This window comes from Pristiophorus japonicus, chromosome 30 (genome assembly GCF_044704955.1).
Source record: "Pristiophorus japonicus isolate sPriJap1 chromosome 30, sPriJap1.hap1, whole genome shotgun sequence".
NCBI classification, from domain to species: Eukaryota; Metazoa; Chordata; class Chondrichthyes; family Pristiophoridae; genus Pristiophorus; species Pristiophorus japonicus.
The window spans coordinates 594,554-614,757 of NC_092006.1; the positions used below are offsets into that span (position 1 = coordinate 594,554).

General features: G+C 53.0%; 1 protein-coding gene across 1 annotated transcript in view; it reads right to left on the reverse strand.

The window, feature by feature from the left end:
* The window catches only part of thbs3a (thrombospondin 3a), an 80,522-nt gene that overhangs the window by 58,916 nt on the left and 1,402 nt on the right, over nucleotides 1–20,204 (reverse strand). Inside the window, exons 2-11 of the mRNA XM_070868508.1 lie at nucleotides 19,247–19,453; nucleotides 17,734–17,990; nucleotides 15,524–15,626; nucleotides 15,145–15,168; nucleotides 11,618–11,700; nucleotides 10,905–10,956; nucleotides 9,601–9,749; nucleotides 8,454–8,594; nucleotides 3,129–3,206; nucleotides 2,443–2,595 (exon numbers count right to left, since the gene is read on the reverse strand). Coding sequence (XP_070724609.1) covers nucleotides 2,443–2,595; nucleotides 3,129–3,206; nucleotides 8,454–8,594; nucleotides 9,601–9,749; nucleotides 10,905–10,956; nucleotides 11,618–11,700; nucleotides 15,145–15,168; nucleotides 15,524–15,626; nucleotides 17,734–17,990; nucleotides 19,247–19,453 — 1,247 coding nt within the window. The remainder of the gene's footprint in view (nucleotides 1–2,442; nucleotides 2,596–3,128; nucleotides 3,207–8,453; nucleotides 8,595–9,600; nucleotides 9,750–10,904; nucleotides 10,957–11,617; nucleotides 11,701–15,144; nucleotides 15,169–15,523; nucleotides 15,627–17,733; nucleotides 17,991–19,246; nucleotides 19,454–20,204) is intronic.

The following is a 20,204-nucleotide window of genomic DNA, read 5'->3' on the forward strand; positions in this document are numbered from 1 at the left end:
TGTGTAAGGGAGAGGCCAGAGACTGAGGGAGGGGCCAGAGACTGAGGGAGGGGCCACGGTGAGTGTGTGAGGGAGGGGCCAGAGACTGAGGGAGGGGCCAGAGACTGAGGGAGGGGCCACGGTGAGTGTGTAAGGGAGAGGCCAGAGACTGAGGGAGGGGCCAGAGACTGAGGGAGGGGCCACGGTGAGTGTGTGAGGGAGGGGCCACTGAGTGTGAGGGAGGGGCCACAGTGAGTGTGTGAGGGAGGGGCCGCAGTGAGTGTGTGAGGGAGGGGCCACTGAGTGTGTGAGGGAGGGGCCGCAGTGAGTGTGTGAGGGAGGGGCCGCAGTGAGTGTGTGAGGGAGGGGCCACAGTGGGTGTGTGAGGGAGGGGCCACAGTGGGTGTGTGAGGGAGGGGCCACTGAGTGTGTGAGGGAGGGGCCGCATTGAGTGTGTGAGGGAGGGGCCGCATTGAGTGTGTGAGGGAGGGGCCACAGAGTGTGTGTGAGGGAGGGGCCGCAGTGAGTGCGTGAGGGAGGGGCCGCAGTGAGTGTGAGGGAGGGGCCGCAGTGAGTGCGTGAGGGAGGGGCCGCAGTGAGTGCGTGAGGGAGGGGCCGCAGGGAGTGCGTGAGGGAGGGGCCGCAGGGAGTGCGTGAGGGAGGGGCCGCAGGGAGTGCGTGAGGGAGGGGCCGCACTGTGGGAGGGAGGGGCCGCAGTGAGTGTGTGAGGGAGGGGCGGCAGTGAGTGTGTGAGGGAGGGGCCACTGAGTGTGTGAGGGAGGGGCGGCAGTGAGTGTGTGAGGGAGGGGCCGCAGTGAGTGTGTGAGGGAGGGGCCGCAGTGAGTGTGTGAGGGAGGGGCCGCAGTGAGTGAGGGGCCGCAGTGAGTGTGTGAGGGAGGGGCCGCAGTGAGTGTGTGAGGGAGGGGCCGCAGTGAGTGTGTGAGGGAGGGGCCGCAGTGAGTGTGTGAGGGAGGGGCCGCAGTGAGTGTGTGAGGGAGGGGCCGCACTGTGTGAGGGAGGGGCCGCAGTGAGTGTGTGAGGGAGGGGCTGCAGTGAGTGTGTGAGGGAGGGGCCGCAGTGAGTGTGTGAGGGAGGGGCCGCAGTGAGTGTGTGAGGGAGGGGCCGCAGTGAGTGTGTGAGGGAGGGGCCGCGGTGAGTGTGTGAGGGAGGGGCCGCAGTGAGTGTGTGAGGGAGGGGCCGCACTGTGTGAGGGAGGGGCCGCACTGTGGGAGGGAGGGGCCGCAGTGAGTGTGTGAGGGAGGGGCTGCAGTGAGTGTGTGAGGGAGGGGCCGCAGTGAGTGTGTGAGGGAGGGGCCGCGGTGAGTGTGTGAGGGAGGGGCCGCACTGTGGGAGGGAGGGGCCGCAGAGTGTGTGAGGGAGGGGCCGCAGTGAGTGTGTGAGGGAGGGGCCGCAGTGAGTGAGGGGCCGCAGTGAGTGTGTGAGGGAGGGGCCGCAGTGAGTGTGTGAGGGAGGGGCCGCAGTGAGTGTGTGAGGGAGGGGCCGCAGTGAGTGTGTGAGGGAGGGGCCGCAGTGAGTGTGTGAGGGAGGGGCCGCAGTGAGTGTGTGAGGGAGGGGCCGCACTGTGTGAGGGAGGGGCCGCACTGTGGGAGGGAGGGGCCGCAGTGAGTGTGTGAGGGAGGGCCCGCCCGCAGTGAGTGTGTGAGGGAGGGGCCGCAGTGAGTGTGTGAGGGAGGGGCCGCAGTGAGGGAGGGGCCGCAGGGAGTGTGTGAGGGAGGGGCCGCAGTGAGTGTGTGAGGGAGGGGCCGCAGTGAGTGTGTGAGGGAGGGGCCGCAGTGAGTGTGTGAGGGAGGGGCCGCAGTGAGTGTGTGAGGGAGGGGCCGCAGTGAGTGTGTGAGGGAGGGGCCGCAGTGAGTGTGTGAGGGAGGGGCCGCACTGTGGGAGGGAGGGGCCGCAGAGTGTGTGAGGGAGGGGCCGCAGTGAGTGTGTGAGGGAGGGGCCGCAGTGAGTGTGTGAGGGAGGGGCCGCAGTGAGTGTGTGAGGGAGGGGCCGCACTGTGGGAGGGAGGGGCCGCAGAGTGTGTGAGGGAATGGTTGCGTTAATTTTATCAGTGATGCAGCCATTGACTGTGTCAGTTGTCAGCTCGATCTCAATGAGTTGTGCTGGAGTCTCTCCGAGGATTTTAACAGGATGCAGGTTTGAGTTGCAAAGGATTAAACCCAGAGTTTGAAGATCAGTAATTGTTGCAAATGTTTGATGATTGCCACCCAATTATTGATATGATGGAATATGATTCAGGAACTCTTGCTAAACTGACTGAATCTGTTCTCCCAGAAACCAGACATTTAGTCAGAGAATCTGAAGAGATTTTAATTGGTCTTATGAAGAGTAATTTGCTAATTATACCTTGTCATTGTATAAAGAATAATTATTAACGGACACACAGGCCGTCTCAGCCTGCACTTGTCACAAACAGCTGGATGTTTCACTGGAAGTAAAACTCACGTGGCAGGACACATCGCCATGGCGCTCGATTGCACACTGCGCATTGACGTCGCACGGGTTGAAATTGGCACTGCTGCAGGATTTCCGGTGAAGGCAGCCAACAGTCTGGTTTCCAACAAACCCAGTTCGGCACGGACCACATTTGAACGAACCCTGCACAAAGAAATGGAGTTATTAGCAATGCAGTGACAGGAGGGCTCTCAATATCCAGGGTCCCTTGTGGAGTTAGGGCCAATACAGTGCCACCAGGCTCTCTGAATATCCAGCAGTTTGGTGCCAGTTTCTAACAGCAGCTTTATCAGCTGACAGAGCACAGTGACTCTCACTGGATTTCAGTTCCACAGACTATTCCTCATGTGTGAGACCAGTGAACACTGTTTGACCACAGAGGCATCACTACTGAACCTGATCCAGCCCAATGTTCACACTATGGAGTGAAGTTATTTGGCCCCAGCATTACGGCTAATCCAGCAGCCTGGAGTTTATTTGTAGTCACTTTCCAGAGTGTGTCACTCAACACCTGTGGCCAGCAATCAAATATCCCCCCTCCCTCAACTGGGGGTGCGGACTTCTAGAGCGAGCGACCACTGGCTGACTCTGGGACCGTGTTACTCACTGAGCCACCGAGTGCCCTCTCGGGCAACAAGAGCATGGTTGGAACCAGCTACAGATTTCTGATCACTCACCACTGTATTTGTGCAGACTGAGTTTGTTATGCAGCCGCCATTATTCCCATCGTTACACTCATCGATGTCTGAGCAAACCTGAAAGACAGAGAGTGTGTCTGTCACAATATCACATCACACCAGAGGCTCGGAGCTTTTTCACTGACAAAACAAAGTGAATATTTGATATATAAGTATTATTTTCAGATTGTCATGTAGATGGCTACAGGGGAGAGACATAGTTCTGTTCTTCCTCCCTGGACTACCAAGGGGTCTCCTATCGCAGAGCAGGCTGTGCTTGGACAGAGGGAAGCAATGCCAGTCCACTTGTTGTTGCCACAGGTTTGTTAGTTAATGTGAAAGATGGCACTGTAACGGGAGTGAATTGCCATGGTATTAATCACACCACAAACTGCTGATGCCATTGGCTCTGATTGGAGAACATTATCTCGATGGGAAGGGCTGGCAATGCCCAACACCCACATACAACCCTTATTTTTGTTCTATCTGTGGTTTCTATAGAACTCAGTCTCTGATACGCCCTGTGCTACTAACCTTTAACTTATCCATCTCATATTTAAATACCTCTTCGATCTGGCCCCTTTCCCAACAATTAATCTGTTTCCAGTCCATCACCTTTTGATTCCCCTTTCTCTTTACCCATCTTTAATGTGAACCCAATTCATTCTGCTCACTTCTCCCGAACGGTCTCTCACTTTCAGCTCACTTACTTGTCCCGTTTTATGACCCAGAAACTGATCTGATTACTTCCTGTCTGGTTGGATATGCAGCCTAGAGTTAAGGAAGTAGTCCTATTTATCCCTGGATCAACAGAGGCTGAGCCCGGATTAGTTGGTTGGGAAAAGTGGCAGATCAAAACATACACAGCATGAACACAAAACACTGACCACTCTCCTCAGACCGGAGCTAGAGAGAGAGGAGGTCAGTCCATGTTCAGACACTGACCATCATCATCATAGGCAGTTCCTCGAAATCAAAGAACACTTGCTCCCACTCTAAAAGTGAGTTGTCAGGTGGCTGAACAGTCCAATACAGGAATTACAGTCTGTCACAGGTGGGACAGACAGTGGTTGAAGGAAACATAGAAACATAGAAAATAGGTGCAGGAGTAGGCCATTCAAGCCTGCACCACCATTCAATAAGATCATGTCTGATCATTCCCTCAGTACCCCATTCCTGCTTTCTCTCCATACCCCTTGATCCCTTTAGCAATAAGGGCCATATCGAACTCCCTCTTGAATATATCCAATGAACTGGCATCAACAGCTCTCTGTGGTAGAGAATTCCACAGGTTAACAACTCTCTGAGTGAAGAAGTTTCTCCTTATCTCGGTCCTAAATGGCTTACCCCTTATCCTTAGACTGTGTCCCCTGGTTCTGGACTTCCCCAACATCGGGAACATTCTTCCTGCATCTAACCTGTTCAGTCCCGTCAGAATTTTATATGTTTCTATGAGATCCCCTCTCATTCTTCTAAACTCCAGTGAATACAGGCCCAGTCAATCCAGTCTCTCCTCATATGTCAGTCCTGTCATCCCGGGAATCAGTCTGGTGAACCTTCGCTGCACTCCCTCAATCGCAAGAATGTCCTTCCTCAGATTAGGAGACCAAAACTGTACACAATATTCCAGGTGAGGCCTCACCAAGGCCCTGTACAACTGCAGTAAGACCTCCCTGCTCCTATACTCAAATCCCCTAGCTATGAAGGCCAACATACCATTTGCCTTCTTCACCGCCTGCTGTACCTGCATGCCAACTTTCAATGACTGATGTACCATGACACCCAGGTCTTGTTGCACCTCCCCTTTTCCTAATCTGCCACCATTCAGATAATATTCTGCCTTTGTGTTTTTGCCACCAAAGTGGATAATCTCACATTTATCCACATTATACTGCATCTGCCATGCATTTGCCCACTCACCTAACCTGTCCAAGTCACCCTGCAGCCTCTTAGCGTTCTCCTCACAGCTCACACCGCCACCCAGCTTAGTGTCATCTGCAAACTTGGAGATATTACACTCAATTCCCTCATCCAAATCATTAATGTATATTGTAAATAGCTGGGGTCCCAGCACTGAGCCCTGCGGCACTCCACTAGTCACTGCCTGCCATTCTGAAAAGGATCCGTTTATCCCGACTCTCTGCTTCCTGTCTGCCAACCAGTTCTCTATCCACGTCAGTACATTACCCCCAATACTATGTGCTTTAATTTTGCACACCAATCTCTTGTGTGGAACCTTGTCAAAAGCCTTTTGAAAGTCCAAATACACCACATCCACTGGTTCTCCCTTGTCAACTCTACGAGTTACATCCTCAAAAAATTCTAGAAGATTTGTCAAGCAGGATTTCCCTTTCATAAATCCATGCTAACTTGGACCGATCCTGTCACTGCTTTCCAAATGTGCTGCTATTACATCTTTAATGATTGATTCCAACATTTTCCCCACTACTGATGTCAGGCTAACCGATCTATAATTACCCGTTTTCTCTCCCTTCTTTTTAAAAAGTGGTGTTACATTAGCTACCCTCCTGTCCATAGGAACTGATCCAGAGTCGATAGACTGTTGGAAAATGATCACCAATGCATCCACTATTTCTAGGGCTACTTCCTTAAGTACTCTGGGATGCAGACAATCAGGCCCCGGGGATTTATCTGCCTTCAATCCCATCAATTTCCCTAACACAATTTCCCGCCTAATAAGGATATCCTTCAGTTCCTCCTCACTAGACCCTCGGTCCCCGAGTACATCCGGAAGGTTATTTGTGTCTTCCTTCGTGAAGACAGAACCAAAGTATTTGTTTAACTGGTCCACCATTTCTTTGTTCCCCATTATAAATTCAACTGAATCTGACTGCAAGGGACCTATGTTTGTCTTCACTAATCTTTTTCTCTTCACATATAGAAGCTTTTGCAGTCAGTTTTTATGTTCCTTGCAAGCTTCCTCTCATATTTTAATTTCCCCCTCCTAATTAAACCCTTTGTCCGCCTCTGCTGTATTACAAAATTCTCCCAGTCCTCAGGTTTGCTGCTTTTTCTGGCCAATTTATATGCCCCTTCCTTGGCTTTAACACTATTCCTAATTTCCCTTGTTAGCCACGGTTGAGTCACCTTCCCCATTTTATTTTTTACTCCAGACAGGGATGTACAATTGTTGCAGTTCATCCATGTGGTCTTTAAATGTCTGCCATTGCCTATCCACCGTCAACCCTTTAAGTATCATTCGCCAGTCTATTCTAGCCAATTCACGTCTCATACAGTCGAAGTTACCTTTCCTTACGTTCAGGACCCTAGTCTCTGAATTAACTGTGTCACTCTCCATTTTAATAAAGAATTCTACCATATTATGGTCACTCTTCCCCAAGGAGCCTCGCACAACAAGATTGTTAATTAGTCCTTTCTCATTACACATCACCCAGTCTAGGATGGCCAGCTCTCTAGTTGGTTCCTCGACATATTGGTCTAGAAAACCATCCCTAATACACTCCAGGAAATCCTCCTCCACCGCATTGCTACCAGTTTGGTTAGCCAAATCAATATGTAGATTAAAGTCGCCCATGATAACCATGTACCTTTATTGCACACATCCCTAATTTGTTGTTTGATGCTGTCCCCAACCTCACTACTACTGTTTGGTGGTCTGTACACAACTCCCACTAACGTTTTCTGCCCTTTGGTATTCTGCAGCTCTACCCATACCGATTCTAAAATCAGCCAAGCTAATGTCCTTCCTCACTATTGCATTAATTTCCTCTTTAACCAGAAATGCCACCCCGCCTCATTTTCCTTTCTGTCTATCCTTCCTAAATGTTGAGTTCCCAGCCTTGGTTACCCTGGAGCCATGTCTCTGTGATGCCAATTACATCATATCCGTTAACTGCTATCTGTGCAGTTAATTCGTCCACCTTATTCCGAATACTCCTCGTATTGAGGCACAGAGCCTTCAGGCTTGCCTTATTAACACCTTTTGCCCCTTTAGAATTTTGCTGTAATGTGGCCCTTTTTGCTTTTTGCCTTGGGTTTCTCTGCCCTCCACTTTTAATTTTCTTCTTTCTATCTTTTGCTTCTGCCCCTATTCTACTTCCCTCTGTCTCCCTGCATAGGTTCCCATCCCCCTGCCATATTAGTTTAACCTCTCCCCAACAGCACTAGCAAACACTCCCCCTAGGACATTGGTTCCGGTCCTGCCCAGGTGCAGACTGTCCGGTTTGTACTGGTCCCACCTCCCCCAGAACCGGTTCCAATGTCCCAGTAATTTGAATCCCTCCCTGCTGCACCAAACTTCGTATTCATCTGAGTTATCCTGTGATTCCTACTCTGACTAGCACGTGGCACTGGTAGCAATCCTGAGATTACTACTTTTGAGGTCCTACTTTTTAATTTAGCTCCTAGCTCCCTAAATTCGTCTTGTAGGACCTCATCCCTATAAGGAAAGGGAGGGTGGGACTGGTTTCCGCACGCTCCTTCCGCTGCCTGCGCTTGTTTTCTGCATGCTCTCAGCGATGAGACTCGAGGTGCTCAGCGCCCTCCTGGATGCTCTTCCTCCATTTTGGGCAGTCTTGGGCCAGGGACTCCCAGGTGTCAGTGGGGATGTTGCACTTTATCAGGGAGGCTTTGAGGGTGTCCTTGAAACGTTTCCTCTGCCCACCTTTGGCTCGTTTGCCGTGAAGGAGTTCCGAGTAGAGCGCTTGCTTTGGGAGTCTCGTGTCAGGCATGCGGACTATGTGACCTGCCCAGCGGAACTGGTCGAGTGTGGTCAGTGCTTCAATGCTGGGGATGTTGGCCTGAGCGAGAACACTGATGTTGGTGCCTCTGTCCTCTCAGGGGATTTGCAGAATCTTGCGGAGGCAGCGCTGGTGGTATCTCTCCAGCGCTTTGAGCTGCCTGCTGTATATGGTCCATGTCTCTGAGCCTACAGAAGGGCGGGTATCACTATTGCCCTGTAGACCATGAGCTTGGTGCCAGATTTGAGGTCCTGGTCTTCAAACACTCTCTTCCTCAGGCGACCGAAGGCTGCGCAGGCACACTGGAGGCGGTGTTGGACCTCGTCGTTGATGTCTGCGCTTGCTGTTAATAGACTCCCGAGGAATGTCACAGGCTCCCGTCGCACTGCCCTTTATACTAAACATCCGTAAGACAAAGGTCCTCCACCTGATCCCGTCACATAGCGCTGCCCCCTGGTAATCAAAATTCATGGCACAGCCTTGGACAACATGGACCACGTTCCATACCTCGGGACGCTGACCACACAGCCCAGGACGCGCTAAATTCCCATAATTACCTCTCCGAACACTTTGTGCTCAGAGACATTCTGCACATGTTGCTCACCTGCTTTGCGGTCCTTGCGTAACCCACTCCCACACCAACGACCATATTCCCTCGATAGCCCGAGGGACAGGACTCACACCGGAATCCCGGCACTGCATTTATACATTTGGATCCAGAGAAACAGGGATTGGCAAAGGCGCACTGAAACAACAATGAACACAGCCAGAATATTACCCTACACAAACACTGATATGAGGCCATCTGTCTTCACTCTCCACTACAACACAGTCACACTACAACCTGCTTCAAACATCGTGTACAGCGCTGTATCTGCGTAGCGTCGCAATTATTACCCCCTCGATTAGATTCCAGCCTGTAACTCACTCCCGGGTATCTGTTGTTCTATATATAAACCCCCCGAACCCCTCGATTAGATTCCAGCCTGTAACTCACTCCCGGGTATCTGTTGTTCTATATATAAACCCCCCCGAACCCCTCGATTAGATTCCAGCTTGTAACTCACTCCCAGGTATCTGTTATTCTATATATAAACCCCCCGAACCCCTCGATTAGATTCCAGCCTGTAACTCACTCCCGGGTATCTGTTATTCTATATATAAACCTCCCCCGCCCCCGAACCCCTCGATTAGATTCCAGCCTGTAACTCACTCCCGGGTATCTGTTGTTCTATATATAAACCCCCCGAACCCCTCGATTAGATTCCAGCCTGTAACTCACTCCCGGGTATCTGTTATTCTATATATGAACCCTCCCAACCCCTCAATTAGATTCCAGCCTGTAACTCACTCCCGGGTATCTGTTGTTCTATATATAAACCCCCCGAACCCCTCGATTAGATTCCAGCCTGTATTTCACTCCTGGGTATCTGTTGTTCTATATATGAACCCTCCCAACCCCTCAATTAGATTCCAGCCTGTAACTCACTCCCGGGTATCTGTTGTTCTATATATAAACCCCCGAACCCCTCGATTAGATTCCAGCCTGTAACTCACTCCCGGGTATCTGTTGTTCTATATATGAACCCTCCCAACCCCTCAATTAGATTCCAGCCTGTAACTCACTCCCGGGTATCTGTTGTTCTATATATAAACCCCCCCGAACCCCTCGATTAGATTCCAGCCTGAAACTTACTCTCTATGTATTGATATGTGATGAACATAATAAATATTTAATATTAATTTCAGACCTCATCAATATCGGTACAGCGTGTGCCGTTTCCCACAAACCCCTCAGGACAGGGTCCGCAACGGAAACCCGGGTATTCGTAGGTCTCCATACATTCCACACGTTGAAAACAAGGGTTGGGATCACATTTGGAGCGATGGTCATGAAACCCTTTGTAAGGAATGAAAGAGGCTTTGTAAAAAAATAGACCAAACCCCTTCCGATCCACTCCTACACAGAATCCCAATGGACCAAACCCCTTCCCATTCCCAATGCAATCAAACCCCTTCTCATTCACTCTAGATGGTTACATGGGTTATACGACGAAAGAAACCGGCCATTGGGCCCAACCAGTCCATGCCGGCGTTTATGCTCCACTCGAGCCTCCTCCTGTCTAAATCTATCAGCAGTACTCTAAGTGTGGTCCAACCAAGGTTCGATACAGGTTTAGCATAACTTCCCTACTTTTCAATTCTATACCTCAAGAAATAAACCCTAGTGCTGGGTTTGCTTTTTACGGCCTTGCTAACCCGTGTCGCAGCATTTAGTGATTTGTGTATTTGTATCCGAGATCCCTTTGTTCCTCTACCCCACCAAGACTCGCACCCTCCCAGTAATAAGTGACCTCCCTATTCTTCCTACCAAATTGTAATACCTCACATTTATCTGTGTTGAACGTCATTTGCCAATTATATGTCCATTCTGCAAGTTTATTAATGTCCTCCTGTAATGTGTTGTTGTCCTCCTCAGTATTGACTATTCCCCCAATTTAGTGTCATCCGCAAATTTAGAAATTGGTTTTGGTTCCAAACTCTAAATTGTTGATATAAATTGTGACCAACAGTAGTCCCAACACTGATCCTTGTGGAACACCACTGCCCACCTTCTGCCACTGTGAATAGCTACCCTTTACCCCCTACTCTCTGCTTTCTGTCTTGAAGTCAGCTAACGATCCATTCTGCTACTTGTCCCCTGACTCCGCCTTCTCTGAATGACTCCAATTGTACAGAATCCCAATGGATTAAACCCCTTCCCATTCACTCCCACTGTATAAAATCCCAAAGGACCAACCCTCTGTCTATTCACTCACACTGTGCAGAATCCCAATGGATCAAACAGTTACCCATTTAGTTGCACTATTCAGAATCCCAGAATAAAGCAAATTCTTCCCGCTCCTTCCCATTCACTCCCATTGTACTGATCCGTTTATGACACCACTTTTCCACTGAATATATTTCTTATCCAAAATTCTGTCCAAACCTGACAATGGCTCATTGACCAAAGTTTGGACACAGAAGGACCACGAAGATGTCCATTCACACTCACCGCATACTTGACATTCCATGATAGTGTTCCGTATCAGTGACATTTCCTTCACCTGGCAATAAAAACAAGAAACTGTGAACAGCAACAATGCTGCCCGGGACATTCAACCCTCCCCTATGGGACTCAATCCCCACTGCCCAGTACAAACCCCCACCCGGGACATTCACCCCCTCCCCAGCCGGGACACTCGCCCCCTGACCGGGACCCTGACCCCCTGACTGGGACACTCGCCCCCTGACCCCTCCCCCCCCGCCCCCTGCCCGGGACACTCTCCCCCTGAGCCTCCGCCCGGTAACCTGATCCCCTGACCCGGGAGTCTTACCCCCTGCCCGGGACCCTGACCTCCCCCTTCCCCCCCCCCACCCGGGACACTCACCCCCTGCCCTGGGACACTCACCCCATGACCAGGGACACTCACCCCATGACCTGGGATACTTTCCCCCTGACCTCCTGCCTGGGGACCCTGACCCCCGACCCCGCCCGGGACACTCGCCCCCCCCACCGCCCGGGACCCTGGCCCCTTGCCCGGGACCCTGGCCCCTTGCCCGGGACCTAGACCCCCTGCCCAGGACCCTGACCCCCTTATCCCCTGCCCGGGACCCTGACCTGGACCCTGACCCCCTGCCCGGGACCCTGACCCCCTGCCCGGGACCCTGACCTGGACCCTGACCCCCTCCCGGGACCCTGAACCCATGCCCGGGACAACTGCTCACCTGTTCTCGGATATCTTCTCTCAGCTCACGAAGGATCTGATTGAAAAGAACCAACTGATTGACCAGCGCCTTTGTCTGGTCACCTGGTGGATAAATAAATAAGGCAGCAACTTGTGAGTCTTTATTATCCTCTTCTCTCCCGAAGGTCCTCATTCTTACTCACGTCCGCGTTCCATGCACAGCTTTGTGTGAGACTACGATGTTTAGAATCTCCGAGGATGATGGCAGGATGGAGAGATCTACGCACCCAGCTCCTGAGCTGGCTGTTTTCCCAGGCTAGGGTCATTGACATATTCGAAGTAATCACTGAGTGGGATTCCATCTTCATCAGGGAACCACCTTCTGAGGCACAGGTGATTGCCCCACAATTGATTCAATTCCCTGCAGACTGTTGCAATTTTAAACTTGCCCTCCTTTCCAAACACCATAATATTACTGGATCACAGGCCCAGTATTACCCGGCCGCAAGTTGCAGGACCTCAGATCAGGAATGCTCGCATTTTGAATATTCATTTTCAGGATGTGGGCATCAGTGGTAAGGCCGGCATTTATTGCCCATCCCTAGTTGCCATGGAGAAGGTGGTGGTGAGCTCCTTCTTGAACCGCTGCAGTCCGTGTGGGGAAGGTGCTCCCACAGTGCTGTTAGGGAGAGAGTTCCAGGATTTTGACCTGGCAATGACGAAGGAACGACCGATAGATTTCCAAGTGGGAATGGTGTGTGACCTGGAGGTTTTGGTGTTCCCATAATATTGCTGCTCTTGACTTTCTCAGTATTGGAGATTGCACGGGAGGGAGGTGCTGTCAGAGATCCTGTAGATCCTACACAGTGCCGGTGCTAGCAGGAACCCTGGCTGATTCCCCTTCTCTCTAACCCAGGGGTCACTGGGCAGTGATCAGGAGCAGGAACCCTGGCTGATTTCCTCTCTCTCTCTAACCCCGGGGTCACTGGGCAGTGATCAGGAGCAGGAACCCTGGCTGATTTCCCCTCTCTAACCCAGGGGTCACTGGGCAGTGATCAGGAGCAGGAACCCTGGCTGATTCCCCTTCTCTCTAACCCAGGGGTCACTGGGCAGTGATCAGGAGCAGGAACCCTGGCTGATTCCCCTTCTCTCTAACCCAGGGGTCACTGGGCAGTGATCAGGAGCAGGAACCCTGGCTGATTCCCCTTCTCTCTAACCCAGGGGTCACTGGGCAGTGATCAGGAGCAGGAACCCGGGCTGATTCCCCTTCTCTCTAACCCAGGGGTCACTGGGCAGTGATCAGGAGCAGGAACCCTGGCTGATTCCCCTTCTCTCTAACCCAGGGGTCACTGGGCAGTGATCAGGAGCAGGAATCCTGGCTGATTTCCTCTCTCTCTCTAACCCAGGAGTCACTGGGCAGTGATCAGGAGCAGGAACCCTGGCTGATTTCCTCTCTCTCTCTAACCCAGGGGTCACTGGGCAGTGATCAGGAGCAGGAACCCTGGCTGATTTCCCCCTCTCTCTAACCCCGGGGTCACTGGGCAGTGATCAGGAGCAGGAACCCTGGCTGATTTCCCCTCTCTCTAACCCAGGGGTCACTGGGCAGTGATCAGGAGCAGGAACCTGGGCTGATTTCCCCCTCTCTAACCCAGGGGTCACTGGGCAGTGATCAGGAGCAGGAACCCTGGCTGATTTCCCCTCTCTCTCTAACCCAGGGATCACTGGGCAGTGATCAGGAGCAGGAACCCTGGCTGATTTCCCTCTCTCTAACCCAGGGGTCATTGGGTAGTGATCAGGAGCAGGAACCCTGGCTGATTTCCCCCTCTCTAACCCAGGGGTCACTGGGCAGTGATCAGGAGCAGGAACCCTGGCTGATTTCCCCTCTCTCTCTAACCCAGGGGTCACTGGGCAGTGATCAGGAGCAGGAACCCGGGCTGATTTCCCCTCTCTCTAACCCAGGGGTCACTGGGCAGTGATCAGGAGCAGGAACCCGGGCTGATTTCCCCTCTCTCTCTAACCCAGGGGTCACTGGGTAGTGATCAGGAGCAGGAACCCTGGCTGATTTCCTCTCTCTCTCTAACCCAGGGGTCACTGGGTAGTGATCAGGAGCAGGAACCCTGGCTGATTTCCCCTCTCTCTAACCCAGGGGTCACTGGGCAGTGATCAGGAGCAGGAACCCTGGCTGATTTCCCTCTCTCTCTAACCCAGGGGTCACTGGGCAGTGATCAGGAGCAGGAACCCTGGCTGATTTCCCCTCTCTCTAACCCAGGGGTCACTGGGCAGTGATCAGGAGCAGGAACCCTGGCTGATTTCCCCTCTCTCTAACCCAGGGGTCACTGGGCAGTGATCAGGAGCAGGAACCCTGGCTGATTTCCCCTCTCTCTAACCCAGGGGTCACTGGGCAGTGATCAGGAGCAGGAACCCGGGCTGATTTCCCCACTCTCTCTAACCCAGGGGTCACTGGGCAGTGATCAGGAGCAGGAACCCTGGCTGATTTCCCCTCTCTCTCTAACCCAGGGGTCACTGGGCAGTGTTCAGGAGCAGGAACCCTGGCTGATTTCCCCTCTCTCTAACCCAGGGGTCACTGGGCAGTGATCAGGAGCAGGAACCCGGGCTGATTTCCCCTCTCTCTAACCCAGGGGTCACTGGGCAGTGATCAGGAGCAGGAACCCGGGCTGATTTACCCTCTCTCTCTAACCCAGGGGTCACTGGGTAGTGATCAGGAGCAGGAACCCTGGCTGATTTCCCCTCTCTCTAACCCAGGGGTCACTGGGCAGTGATCAGGAGCAGGAACCCTGGCTGATTTCCCTCTCTCTCTAACCCAGGGGTCACTGGGCAGTGATCAGGAGCAGGAACCCTGGCTGATTTCCCCTCTCTCTTAACCAGGGGTCACTGGGCAGTGATCAGGAGCAGGAACCCGGGCTGATTTCCCCACTCTCTCTAACCGAGGGGTCACTGGGCAGTGATCAGGAGCAGGAACCCTGGCTGATTTCCCCTCTCTCTCTAACCCAGGGGTCACTGGGCAGTGATCAGGAGCAGGAACTCTGGCTGATTCCCCCCCTCTCTAACCCAGAGGTTACTGGGCAGTGATCAGGATCAGGAACCCTGGCTGATTTCCCCCTCTCTAACCCAGGGGTCACTGGACAGGGATCAGGAGCAGGAACTCTGGCTGATTCCCCCCCTCTCTAACCCAGAGGTTACTGGGCAGTGATCAGGATCAGGAACCCTGGCTGATTTCCCCCTCTCTAACCCAGGGGTCACTGGACAGGGATCAGGAACCCGGGCTGATTCCCCTCCCTGGTGCAGGTGCTATCAATCGAAGTCCCCCCACCCTCAGCAAAGAGCAGGAATGGACACAGGACTGTCCTGTTCTGTGGGACTCAGTAAAAAACACTTACATGAATGGCACTGTACATTTACATGAAGCACCAACTGATATTTGGAAATAAATTGAGTTAAAAATTTCTCCCAGTAAAAATGACCCTCGCACCCGGTGCGATTCAAGGGGCCTATAACAATGCAATTCAAGAATGCAACAAGCAGACGTTAAAAAGCTGCAACACTTACCAAGGACTGAATTTGCACCGTTCACTGTAAAGAAAACAGAAAAAGCGATCAGGATCACAATTTAAAGGCCTGGAAAGAGGGGACTAGATTTGGAACTTGACACTTGACACAGACAGGGAACACAACTCTCATCTGGGCAGCAATGCCCAATCACACTTGAAGAGAAAGGGAGATTGAGGAAATGTCTGAGGGAGGTTAAATAAACACCTGAGAAAGGTAGAGTGAACATCTGCTTGCTCTCAGAAGACTCCTGGGATTGTCAGCAAGCTCTGGGAGCAATACCCGGCCCAATTCATCAGTCACCGAGAGCAGCTTGATGTGAGGATGGTGGTCAGTATTCGGTGTGGGGAAAAATTGTCCCGTTTTATTCAAATCATACCTGCGTTTGTGAGAGCATCGTCACCCTGAAATGGACACTCCTGCAGGGCTCCAACCCGAGTCATAGTGCCTCCAAGGATCAGCTTCAACTCCTCCAACGAACCCTGAGCACGGGCACACAAAAGGTTTATTATTTCTTTTCATTTAATAAATTTAAGAATCTTTAAACCAAATCAATTATTCAACCCCTGCAGATGAATCGTGCAAACTGTTGAGTGATGGATATCAGGGTGTAGGGTCCTTTTTTTTGTTTATTCATTCCTGGGATGTGGGGTTCTCTGACAAGGCCGGCATTTATTGCCCATCCCTAATTGCCCCTTGAGAAGGTGGTGGTGAGCCGCCTTCTTGAACCGCTGCAGTCCGTGTGGTGAAGGTGCTCCCACAGTGCTGTTAGGGAGGGAGTTCCAGGATTGTGAGCCAGTGACGATGAAGGAACGGCCGATATATTTCCCAGTCAGGATGGTGTGTGACTCGGAGGGGAACGTGGAGGTGGTGGTGTTCCCATGCACCTGCTGCCCTTGTCAGTGGTGGAGGTCACGGGTTTGGGAGGTGCTGCCGAAGAAGCCTTGGCGAGTTGCTGCAGTGCATCTTGTAGACGGTGCACACTGCAGCCACGGTGCGCCGGTGGTGGAGGGAGTGGGTGTTGAAGGTGGTGGGTAACGTGCCCATCGAGCGGTCTGCTTTGTCCTGGATGGTGTCGAGCATCGAGTGTTTGTTGGAGCTGCAACTCATCCAGGCAAGTGGGGAGTGTTCCATCACACTCCTGACTTGTAGATGGTGGAAAGGCTTTGGGGAGTCAGGAGATGAGACACTCGCCGCAGGATACCCAGCCTCTGACCTGCTCTTGTTGCCATAGTGTTTATGTGGCTGGTCCAGTTAAGCTTTTGGTAAATGGTGACCCCCAGGATGTTGATGGTAATGTCGTTGAACGTCAAGGGGCAGTGGTTAGGCTCTCACTTGTTGGAGATAGTCACTGCTTGGCACTTTTGTGGCGTGAATGTTACTTGCCACTTAATGTCATCCAGGTCTTGCTGCATGCGGGCATGGACTGCTTCATTATCTGAGAATGGAACTGAACACTGTCAGTGAACATCCCCACTTCTGACCTTATGATGGAGGGAAGGTCATTGATGAAGCAGCTGAAGATGGTTGGGCCTAGGACACTGCCCCAAGGAACTCCTGCAGCGATGTCCTGGGGCTGAGATTTTGTATACTATAACAACTACAACCATCTTCCTTTGTGCTCGGTATGACTGCAGCCAGTGGAAAGTTTCCCCGCTGAATCCCATTGAGTTCAAATTTACTAGGATCCCACTCAGTTAAATGCTGCCTTGATGTCAAGTCCTGAGATTGTTGGTGATGATAACGGGGTCTGGGGTCCTGTAATTGGGGCTGATGAGATTATATGTGCAGTACACAACATTTTGATTGAATATTGTTGACTGGGGCTGTTCTTGCATTTATGAGATACAAATTTAAATTTCCTTTGTCCTACTCAAATTTTGAAAGTATCTCAGCCTGTCTTGTGCCAACTCAGTAGCCGTTCTAGACTGCCAGTGGTTGCAGGGAAGAGGAGCTGTGCCAAGTCTAGTGCACTCCGCACGAGGCAATGTTCTATTTTCCAAGGAGGGTAGTAACTGATGTCAATCTACTGTGTGCCATTTCAACTGTTCATTTAAATCTTTATACCCAACTCATAGAAACATAGAAAACATAGGTGCAGGAGTAGGCCATTCGGTCTAGGGCAGATTCAGAAGATCATGTGAGACTGTGCAATATATGATGAGCATTTCAGGATTCCTACCGCTTACCCAGGTTGGGCAGGTAAAAGTGCACGGGTTCAGCAATGAGAGACTGAACAGCTCTTGTTCAATCGCCCTCCCCAGTGTTCAATTCTCCCACCAATGCAACCCTCTTGTCCAAGCCCCCCCAGCTCCCATCTCTTCACCTGAACCTTTTTACACAAGTCCTGATCTGGACTTTCAAAGATTCCCGAAGAATTCAAGATGGAATTGTATCACAAGGCTGTTCAGATGGGAGTTTTTTGAATGTATCTCTCTCTCTGAGTTGCTCCAAGTGTGTCAGTGTGTTCACTCACAGGGATGAGAAATATCCACCTTGCTCCCAATGGGATGCAAGATCGAAGATCCAGACACAAACTGATTATTGTGGAGTCCAATCACATCCAGTGGGGCCTTGACCTGAGCTCACCTGCATCCGTGCATATGCCCTGTGACCAGTGCGTATATTGACCGACTCCGCCTCCTCGGGGGGAATGCTGGACACGGCTGGAAGCCCCATACTGGAATCCACCTGTCTGCAATCAATGTATAGTTCCACGGTGATCAGGTCGCGTTGGAGCCCACTGATCCTCAGGATGATGGAGTGAGGCTTCCCGTCCGACAGGTTTGCGTTCTGTAGGTTCACGGACTGGGTTTTCCCGTCTTCTCTCAGGTAACGGACAAGCACTGTGTGAAAGAGACAATTAACTGCAGTTCGCTCTTCCCATTCCCTGTCCCTCCTTCTCCCTATCTCCTCCCCTCGCCCCCATCCCATCTCCTCCCCACCCCTCGTCCCTGTCCCTCCTTCTCCCTATCTCCTACCCACCCCTCATCCTTATCCCTCGTACTCCCCATCCCTCCCCCCTTCCCATCTCTTCCCCTCCTCCCCACCCTTCGTCCCTGTCCCTCCTCCCTATCTCCTCCCCTCGCCCCCCATCCCATCTCCTTCCCACCACTCATCCCTGTCCCTCCTCCCCATCCCCCCTTCCAATCGATTTCCCCTCCCCTTCTCCCCACCCCAAGTTCCTATCCCTCCTTCTCCCCATCTCCTCCCCCAAACTCCTCCCACCCTCATCCCCATACTCCTCCCCTCCTGCCCAACTCTCATCCCTTCCCCTCCCCTTGTCCCCTCCCTCCCACCTCCCCATCTCCTACCATTCCCCTCGCCTCATCCCCTTTCCCTTTCCCTCCCTCTCCTCCCATGGGAATCAGAGTTCCTGCATTAACCGTGAGGGCCTGAGATACAGGAACTCGGACACAACGATGGGCCGTTACAGTTAGATTCAGTGGGCGTGAAATGTGTCTTGACCGGTAACGCAAAAAACAGACAAAAGCAAATCAGCTGCCCAAGATCGCCCGAGTAACCCCCAGAGCCCCTGGGTAACCCCCAGTGCCCTGGTAGCCCCCAGAGCCCCTGGGTAACCCCCAGAGCCCGCCCAGAGACTGGGTAACCCCCAGAGCCCCTGGGTAACCCCCAGAGCCCGCCCACAGACTGGGTAACCCCCAGAGCCCGCCCACAGACTGGGTAACCCCCAAGCCCCCGGGTAACGCCCAGAGCCCCCGGGTAGCCCCCAGAGCCCGCCCACAGACTGGGTAACCTCCAGAGCCCTGGTAGTCCCCAGAGCCCCCAGATAACGCCCAGAGCTACCCCCAGTGCCCCCGGGTAACCGCCCCCAGAACCCTGGTGACCCCCAGTGCCCTGGTAGCTCCCAGAGCCCCTGGGTAACCTCCAGAGCCCGCCCACAGACTGGGTAACCCCCAGTGCCCTGGTAGTCCCCAGAGCCCCTGGGTAACCCCCAGAGCCCGCCCAGAGACTGGGTAACCTCCAGAGCCCCCGGGTAACGCCCAGAGCAACCCCCAGTGCCCCCGGGTAACCGCCCCCAGAACCCTGGTGACCCCCAGTGCCCCGATCAATGATGCTGTCAACGATGCCTGCCTCCTACCTCTGTTGATTTTCCCCATCACTGCCACCTCCAGGTAGCGCATGTTGTCTGTCTTGGCGTAGAAGCCCAGGAGGACGCCGCCCTGTTTGGGCGGCAGCCTGAACACAGACGTCACGAAGAGTTCATTCACCGTCAACATTTCCGTGGACAGTTTCTCCACAACTGTGGCCTCCTGTTTCATATTGTGCGCAGATCCAAAATCAATCACTGCCGGAAAGAGAGAGTCAGAGGGACACCGAATGCTGGAAATCCCAAATGCAAACAGAAAGTTGTGGAAGTGAACATCTACAGGGAACCAGCGGAGAGTTTTCCCCACAAGGTGATGCACAATAGCGGAGGCTAGCGCCGGGGATTGCAGCAAACACACAAACAATGCAGTCTCCCCCCAGGGTCTGACCCTCCCTGGGTTACCCCCCCAGGGTCTGACCCTCCCCGGGTTCCCCTCCGCCCCCTCCCCCCAGGGTCTGACCCTCCCCAGGTTCCCCCCCGGGTCTAACCCCCCCTGGGTTCTGACCCTCCCCGGGTTACCCCCCGGTCTAACCCCCCTTCCCCCCTCCTCCCCGGGTCGAACCCCCCTTCCGTCCCCTCCCCGGGTCTAACCCCCCCCTTCCCCCCCGGGTCACTGTATCCCACATGTTGGGGACATCTGATGGGTCCTGATACACCCGGGGCTCAGGGTTCAGATCCCAGAATTGTTTAACTTCACCAAGTAACAGGTACTGGGGACAGGGAGGGGGGTGGGACGGGGACAGGGAGGGAGGGGGGTACTTGGGACAGGGAGGGTGGGGGGGGGGACAGGGAGGGAGGGGGGGTGGGGGGGGACAGGGAGGGAGGGGGGGACAGGGGACAGGGGACAGGGAGGGTGGGGAGTACTGGGGACAGGGAGGGTGGGGGGGTACTGGGGACAGGGAGGGGGGGGGAGACAGGGAGAGAGGAGGGGGGTACTTGGGACAGGGAG